Source organism: Carassius auratus, chromosome 26, assembly GCF_003368295.1.
Source record: "Carassius auratus strain Wakin chromosome 26, ASM336829v1, whole genome shotgun sequence".
NCBI classification, from domain to species: domain Eukaryota; kingdom Metazoa; phylum Chordata; class Actinopteri; order Cypriniformes; family Cyprinidae; genus Carassius; species Carassius auratus.
Window position 1 is genome coordinate 643,318 of NC_039268.1, and position 9,183 is coordinate 652,500.

General features: G+C 34.8%; 2 protein-coding genes across 2 annotated transcripts in view; one reads left to right on the forward strand and one right to left on the reverse strand.

Moving 5' to 3' along the window:
* The first annotated feature begins 253 nt into the window (after positions 1-253).
* Positions 254-8,181, forward strand: psen2 (presenilin 2). Its single transcript, XM_026203580.1, has 11 exons — positions 254-343; positions 1,499-1,663; positions 1,792-2,000; positions 3,256-3,397; positions 3,515-3,582; positions 3,828-4,048; positions 4,582-4,680; positions 4,849-4,899; positions 5,039-5,158; positions 5,394-5,509; positions 5,952-8,181. Exons 2-11 carry the CDS (start codon positions 1,532-1,534, stop codon positions 6,105-6,107), a joined length of 1,314 nt encoding a protein of 437 aa, XP_026059365.1. The 5' UTR covers positions 254-343; positions 1,499-1,531; the 3' UTR covers positions 6,108-8,181.
* An 89-nt stretch (positions 8,182-8,270) lies between these two features.
* The window catches only part of LOC113044006 (protein dpy-30 homolog), a 1,924-nt gene continuing 1,011 nt past the window's right edge, over positions 8,271-9,183 (reverse strand). Inside the window, exon 5 of the mRNA XM_026203581.1 lies at positions 8,271-8,490. Within this exon, the coding sequence (XP_026059366.1) occupies positions 8,418-8,490 (73 nt within the window). The 3' untranslated portion in view covers positions 8,271-8,417. The remainder of the gene's footprint in view (positions 8,491-9,183) is intronic.

The following is a 9,183-nucleotide window of genomic DNA, read 5'->3' on the forward strand; positions in this document are numbered from 1 at the left end:
GGTACAATTGTTATTGATTAACACTAAGGACTTTACTTCTTTTAAGAATGCTTCACAGTTAGGTATGCAACTTTGCAAATGTTTGTTTATGAATTAAATATTTACCATGCAAAATGTAAAAGTTTACAACATATTTAAACATTTTGCTTGAACATATAACATTTTTTAAAGATAAAGTAAATGGTGATTTGTCGACGTGAAATGTGTTCGGGTGACGTCACGCGCTCGAGCGTCACGTTGCGATCAGCTGATCGTCATCATCACTTCCTCGTTGCAGTTCGCGATGTTTTGACGGAGTCCTGCTGCTGGATCGTCATTCATGTAAACACGGTCACATCTGAAGGTATTTATCTTAGTCTTATCATCTGTAAACGTTACTTTAGATATTTTCCAGACACATAGCAGATACTGGACAGTCATGGATCATGATAAATGTTTTGATCTGGGTTTTGTGGAACATTATTGAAATATGACAGTATTATGAGTAAGAGCAGGGGTGTATTACACTCATTATAATTGCATGAAAACTTTCCTATTTGTCCCAGAGATGATTATTATTTTATAAAGATAATTTTTTGTGTGTGTTTTAATCTAATCCACTTTGAGAGGAACCGTGGTACTATTATTATACAATGTCAGATAGTAATATCTCATATTAAAATGTGAAATGGAAGTGTATATGGAAATGTAACCGACACAGATGGAGGCTATGAATTTATTTTCTTCTGACTGTATATATACTATATTTATGTATTATAAAAAAAGTGCATGCATCACAAAAAAACGATAATCGTTCAGTGCCCATCAAAAAAAAAAAAAAAAAAAAATTCCCTTAGTCCTTAAAGTTTCAGCTTCCATTAATTGATTTAGGCAGATACAGATAATAATAAAAGTGCTATGACTGGCATATACAGAAATTGTCAGTAATATATATCATGCATTGTGAAAGGAAAACTTTCCCCCATTTTATCTATTTTAGATGACTTTTTTATGCTTTTATTGTCCTTTTTAAATAGTTTCCAGTTTTTTCTCACAAGTTTAATGTATTTTTTTTTTTACTTTTTAAAATGTTTTTAGTAATCACATTCAATAATAAAATTGTTCTTATCACGTTGCTGTGTAATTGATCAGCATTTATATATACATACATATATATATGAAAATAATTTGTATATTTCTTAATATTTATGTATTTCCTGTAATACCATAATTTTTGTAAAATGCAGTGAAAATGAAGGCTTTTTTACACTTACTAAACACAATCATATTTATGGATAAATATAACCATGCATAATAATTGACAGCAGTATTTACTTGCATATGTTCTTATTACACCATTTTAAAGAATATAAAATGTTGCACATTGACATCCATGATCAGTCTGGAGTGGTGATGCAAATGAATTATTGAGCCAACTCTTAATTTGACTATGTAATCTACTATATGGTTTTCCATCATGCTTTTTGCTAAAGGCTGCATTTATATTTATATATTGCAGCTCTGGGCATTTGGCTTCTGTCACCTTCTCTTCATGAATACCTCGGACAGTGAAGAGGACTCTTACAACGAGAGGTCCGCTCTGGTCCAGTGTGAAAGCCCAACCATCCCCTCGTACAACCAAGATCATGATGTGTCTCTGCCGCAGCAAACAGACACCAAACGGGTAAGTGGACATCATTTCTGCTTCCTCTCTTTTGAAAGAACTAAGCTTGACGTGTGCTAGTATAGAGTTGTTACATTAGATCCGATCCATATCTGCATTTTTCTCATCCTCACCTGTGATTCCTGCAGCGGCGGCCGGTCAGCTCTGGTTTGGACGAGCCAGGGCCGGTGGAGCGAGAGCGAGCGTCCACTCCTGACGGAGAGGAAGAGGAGCTGACCCTCAAATATGGCGCTAAGCACGTCATCATGCTCTTCATCCCTGTCACGCTCTGCATGGTGGTGGTGGTGGCAACAATCAAGTCTGTCAGTTTCTACACGGAGAAGAGCTCACAGCGGCTGTACGGGCTTCGTTACCTCATTACAACTTTAAACATTAACATCAAAAGAATTGTTGTTGAGCACTAACTATATAAATATATATATATATATATATATATATATATATATATATATATATATATATATATATATATATATATATATATATATATATATACTACCGTTCAAAAGTTTCAGATCAGAACGATTTTTAATACTTTTTAAGAAAGGTATTTTTATTTATATAGTATATCTATCTCTTCTGCTAATCAAGGCTGCATTTATTTGATTAAAAATACAGGGAAAAAAATTATATTGTGAAATATTATAATGATGTAATAAAATAACATTTTACAATTTAATATACATTCAGAACTAATGTATTCCTGTGATCAAAGCTGTATTGTCAGCATCATTACTCCAGTTTTCAGTGTCACACGATCCTTCAGAAATCGTTCTCATATGCTGATTTATTATCAGTGCTGGAAACTGTTGTGCTGCTTAATATTTATTCGGACCCTGTGATACTTTTTTTCAGGATTCTTTGATGGATAAAAAGATAAAAAAAAAAAAAAAGAGCATTTATTTAGAATATAAATATTTTCTAACAATTTACACTACAGTTTACAATTTTGGGTCAGGAAACTTTTTTTTTTTTTTTTTTAGAGAAATTTAAACTTTTATTCAGCAAGGATGTGTTAAATTGATAAGAAGTGATAAATATTTATATTAGTAGAAAATATTTCTGCTGTTCATTTAAAATTTTTGTTCATCAAAGAATCATGAAAAAAGTATTGCATTTTCAAATAAAATATTTTTCATCAAATAAATGCAGCCTTGAGGAGCAGAAGAGACTTATTGATCTTATTGATTAATTATATATATGGATTATATATCTGTAATCAGTCTTTATAAAAAGTAAAAAATCAAAAAAGTCTTTAATTGTTCTGTTTTACTACACACTTGAAAAAAAAATTAATGTTATTTTTATTAAAAATTTTATTTTTTTAATATTACAATTTTTCACATTTTTTAAAAGTAAAACTTTTTTTTTCTTCATTTACCTTTTTGTTTTTTAATTTTATGTTTCAGTATTATAAAATGTGAAGAATTTGCTTTCCATAATACTGTTATCGTATTGCTATGCTATGTAGGATGTGTCACAAAAAGAAACAGCCAACAGATTTGAGGGGGAATGAATGATGACGGTGTTTTCTTATTTGAATCAATCCTTTACAAAGAAGCAGAAACGTATGGTTTGTGTGTGTTCTGCAGCATCTACACTCCGTTCGAAGAAGACCCGAACTCCGTCGGTCAGAGGCTCTTGAATTCTTTCCTCAACACCATCGTCATGATCAGTGTGATCGTCTTCATGACAATAATACTGGTGGTGCTTTATAAGTATCGCTGCTATAAAGTGAGATCCGCTTTATTACTACAACACAATAGAGTTCTGGGGTTTTGATTATAACACTATCACTAGACTGCTCGCGTCTTGTTGTAAAAATCCTTGCTGGTGTTTTTCTGTGTGCAGGTCATTCACGGCTGGCTGATTCTGTCTTCGTTGATGTTGCTCTTCTGGTTCAGCTTCATGTATCTGGGGTGAGATTCTGCAGAGCTTCGCTTTCTTGTGATCCTGCTACTGCATGTAACTGAATCTCGTACAGGAGGAGGACATGTCAGTGCTGGAGGATATAGCTGAAATCATGACAATTTCATGCTTTTTGCCTTTCGAGAAGACTGCATGATTGATTTCAATTGTTTCATTAGATTTAATCATCTATATTTCAAATTTAGTTCCTTATTTATAAGTAGCTCCTTACTTTGTCAAACCCTTTCCTTTGCAGTGAGGTGTTCAAGACGTATAATGTGGCTATGGACTACCCAACGTTAGTGATGATCATCTGGAATTTCGGCGTGGTGGGAATGATCTGCATTCACTGGAAAGGGCCTTTGCGGCTGCAGCAGGCGTACCTCATCGTCATCAGCGCCCTCATGGCCCTCATCTTCATCAAATACCTGCCCGAATGGTCAGCATGGGTCATACTGGGAGCCATCTCCATATATGGTATGGTGCCTGGAGATTGATTGACAGACCGCAAAGCCTTCTGCATTTGTGCCTCTGTATCACTTCCTATATGGTGACTCTCACTCACATTTAAAATAAGGATTGCTGTTTCTTTAAGGGGTTAATAATCAGGCCAAACATTTTATCTGTAGTCACCGTTGTCCCAAATTTCTATGACTTTCTTTCTTATGTGGAACATGAAATAATTCTGGGAAGAATGTTGCCAACGGTTTAAGTTCCCATTGAATTCCATTGTATTTTTTACAAGACATTTCTCAAAATATATGATTTTAATTTCTGCAGAAGAAAGAAACGCTTAAGGTTTTGCACTGTCATGAGTAAATTATGACAGGATTTAAATTTTTTATTGGACTATCCCTTTAATTTCTTTATAATGTTAAAAATTCAGTTCTTAAAGGTACAGAAACTGTTTATTTTTGTAGTGGCACAGAAATTTCAGAATCACTGAAAATGCTCTTATCTGTGGGATTAATGCACATGATTGTTTCACGGTTTGTGTGTTTGTTTTCCAGATCTGATAGCGGTGCTGTGTCCGAAAGGCCCGTTGAGGATGCTGGTAGAGACGGCGCAAGAAAGAAACGAGCCAATTTTCCCTGCGCTCATATATTCATGTAAGTCTTAAAAAATGCAGCCAAGAACATACAGCATGCGTACTCTCAACAGCTGGGATTGTTTAAAAATTACACTAGTTTGCATCACCACTTTTGTGATCGGCAAGTTTAACCACTTTAAGTTCAGTCGAGTTGGGTCATGTACTAATAAATGTTTCTTTTCCTCAGCTGCCATGGTTTGGATGGTTGGCATGGCTGATTCTAGTAATCCAGGTTCCGGTGAGTTCTTTACTATCATCTACAAGCACTTATAATTTAGTACTTTTTTCTCCCTTTGACAATGAAATGCACTGTGGAAAATGGAATCTAGTTCCCTGTAACATAGGTATTGGTGATTAAGCTGTTGTTGTCTTCTCAGCTGATGGAAGGCGGCGGAATGAGGGCGGAGCTCGAGCACAGGAAGAGGAGGAGTCAGAGGATGATGCGGCTCATGGAAGGAGACGGCGGTATTCAGCAGAAGAGGACCTTGAGGAAGACCGTAAGTGGTTCCTTTGACTATACAGTCTCAGTGTCATACAGATCATGTTCTCGCTTACTGTACTTCACTTATAAAGCATGTCATTTAAGGCTCACATGTAGTAAATATCCAGTCACAATGAGATGAACTAGTTCAAAATGCCTCAGGCAATCAAAGCAAACTTAACAAACAGGTTTGACTATTTTATTCTAGTGTCATATGCTGAAATGCCTGTTGGTTGACTTCTGTCTCACAGGAGGGGTGAAGCTGGGTCTTGGTGATTTCATCTTCTACAGTGTCCTGGTGGGAAAGGCGGCCGCCACCGGAGGAGACTGGAACACCACACTGGCCTGTTTCGTGGCCATTCTCATTGTGAGTGTCTCATTTAGCCTTTAAAGGGTCAGTTCACCCAAAAATGAAAATTAGCCAATAAATGACTTACCCTCAAGGCATCCTTGGTGTATATGACTTTCCTCTTTCAGACGAATCCAGACGGCGTTAAATTAAAAAGTGTCTTTGATCTTTCAAGCTGTTTAATGCCACAATGTGTTGCATGCATCAGTCCAAAAGAAGATAAATAAAAAGCACCCATCCATATAAACAAAAAAGTGTCTCACACAGCTCCGGGGGCTGAACAGAGTCCTCCTGTAGTGAATTGATTTTTTTTTTCATATTTATATTTCATTCAGTACTAAAGATATTGCTAATAATCTCATTTGAATTTTCCAAATGAGTGGATGATGCCTGGGGCAGGTTTTGGAGCAGAGCCAAAGAGTTAACTTTGTGTAATTTTAATACTGTGGTTGTTTTGCAGGGACTGTGTCTGACTCTCCTCCTGCTGGCTATTTTCAAGAAGGCTCTGCCGGCTCTTCCCATCTCCATCACCTTCGGCCTGGTCTTCTACTTCTCCACAGACAATCTGGTACGGCCCTTCATGGACAGCCTGGCAGCCCACCAATACTACATCTGACACAAAGCCACTGACACATAAAGGACTTCATCAGAATACAGGCGTTGCGTTTCAATGAGATTCAAACCTTTTTGTTTCTTACGAATCTGAGCAGGTTTCTGATACGATATGCTCTAGGCGAGTGAATGAAGGTGTAAAATGTATCAAAACAAGCAGTTCTGAGTTGTCATGCATCTTTACATTGGCATTTTGGTTTTTATTGAGAAGCTGCACATCGGCTCTTTAGAATATACAGTAGTTTTACTATTTGTTTTGTACTTACTGAGAAGGTCAATGACTTCGCAGTGTGACCTGCATCCCGACAAGTGACAGTGAAGAGTCTTTTTTCATAAATAATGACTTGTGAAGTGATGGAAAGACTGCTGCTAGTTTCAGTGGTGAGACAGACGCCTGTATATGTGAGTGCTGTAGGCTTGCCATTGGTTAATACACAAATCAAACAAATGCATACTTTCATTTTTAGAATCACATATATTCTGTTATATATAGGATGTGATCCTAATTCAACATATTTGTTGGACATACATAGGGCTGGGTGATATATTTAATACTCAGAATCATTTTGCTGGTGAAATCTGATTTTTATCGCATTCACAATGTTGCATTTTAGTTAGAACAACAAGCTAGAAACCAAAACTAAAATTAAACATGTTAACATTTTATAGATATCTAAAACTGTATAGTTCGAGAAGTTAGACTTTATTTACAAAGACATAAATGTTTTACACAACAGAAATAAAAATGGTAGGTTCTTTATAATTAGCCATTTTACCACGAATACAAAACCAGACCAAACTGCATAATGTTTTGATAAGTTTTAGTGAAACTACAAGTGCTATGACAAAAGAGTATGAAAGTGACATATTTTTGTTATTTTTTATTAAAAATATGTTAGTAACTTTACAATAATGTGTTAAATAGCAATAAGCTATAAATGTGTAGTATTTGTATTTTTTTTTGTAATCGTTAATTAATAAAAATACAATGTAAGTTCATGTCAACTCAGATCTATTAATTAATATGAGCAAAGGCAACTTTTGATTTTAATAATGTATTAGTAAATGTTTAAATTAAAAAATTTTCTTTTTTAGTTTATGTCAACTAATGCTAACAAATCATATTCTAAAGTGTCACCCAAATACATAAATACCAAGATATAAAAAGAATAATGTCAAATGGCTTTAAAATATCATTTTAAAAGTTATATTTAATATTTTCTAAGCTGTATCACCCAGCCCTAGTCCTGGAAAGACATAGAAAATTCATGGTCACTGATGTCATTTTTTTGTGTGTTTGAAGATTTATAAGTCTATGGTTTACATTTGATCTACAAACTCTTGCTGACACTGTCACAGGCATTGTCCAATTTTAAATAAGTACACTGGGAACGTATATCTAGGATTTCTTCTAGACCCGTATCAGGTATGCCAGCTCTTAGAAGTTGTTGGTGCCTTGCTTTGCTGTTTTTCTGTGCCATGGAAATTGCAACCGAGAACTAGTGCACTGGAGGTGCAACACATAACAGAAGCTGAATTATTTTACTCTAGTTTACAGCGTTTCAGGTCAATTACAATGCATTCATGTTGTTTTTCCACAGCATTACCAGTGTAACATCATAATTAATGTATAAAAAAAAAAGGCATTTATAATCTTAGTATGAATTTTCTCAACTAATTGAAAATGTGTTGGTCGTATATAGCGCAGAGAGTCATGCTCTCAGCTTTATAAATGTGTTCTTTTATATCAGCTGTTACCTGAATGGAAACAAACCATTGCTATCTCATGTTTTTTATATTGCTTTATAAATATAGAGACCTTTCATGGACACGGTGATTACGGCTGCTTGAGAAACAGATGTGCTTTGAGCAGTTTAGGAATATTTTGCATATGCTGAGTGCGTTAAAACTTTATACTTAAGAAAGAAATTATATTTACTACAGATGAAAATTTGAATTGTTTTGATATGTTCACAGTTAAAATTACTTGTTTTCTTCTCTTGATTTTGTTTGTTATTGTCGTGCACAATGTCTGGTGTTGTGTAATAATAAAATATCAAGCAAATAAATGGGATTAAGGATTGTTCCTGAGCTGGATTTTTGTACATGCCGAGCCAATTTAGTATTAATTACCAAATAAAGAAAATCCATACCAGTGAAACATATGGCTGCTTGAACATTTTATTAGAGCTTAAAAAACTACATTAATGTTGGCAAGCACACAGTTTGAAGAGTGACCATTACATTTAAATTCACACAAAAAAAAAAAAATCACAAAAGAAAATCTGTAACCCTAAGTCTTCCACCGCAGTCTTTAATTTCGTTCCTCAAACTGGGACTTGTTCTTCAGTAAGAATGCTGCTAAAAACTCTATTGGATTTGGAGGCCTGAAGGAAGATGGATAGTGGAATTAGATACATAAACTTAATTGATACAAAGAGGAAATTTCATTTTGATCACACTAAAGGAATTAATTAAAGGAAACACTTGAAAGAATATTTCACTCAAAAATGAAAATTTGCAAAAATGTATTCCCCGTCAGGGCATCTAAGATGTAGAAGAGTTTATCACAACAGATTTGGAGAAAGGTAGCATAACTTGCTCACCAAAGGATCCTCTGCAGTGAATGGGTGCCGTCAGAATGAGAGTCCAAACAGCTGATTAAAAACATCACAATAATCCACACCACTCCGTTTCATCAATTAACATCTTGTGAAATTAAAAGCTGCATGTTTTTTTAGAAACAAATATATCATTAAAATATTTTTAAGGTAAAATACGAGTCTCTATCCATTATATTTCTTTCTCCACTGAAAAAGTCATTGTATCTGAATGCTCAGATTAAGCACCTTTTATAAGTGAAAAGAGTCCAAATCTGCTTTAACAAATAAATTGGTGGATACTGATGTGAAATTAGAATAGGGGAGGGACTTTGTATTGGAGGAAGTGTCATTATGGGTTATGGAATTCTATTTTGGCGGCACCCATTCACTGCAGAGCATCCATTGGTGAACAAGTGATGTAATGCTGAATCTGTTCTGATGAAGAAACAAGCTCATCTACATCTTGAATGACCCGAG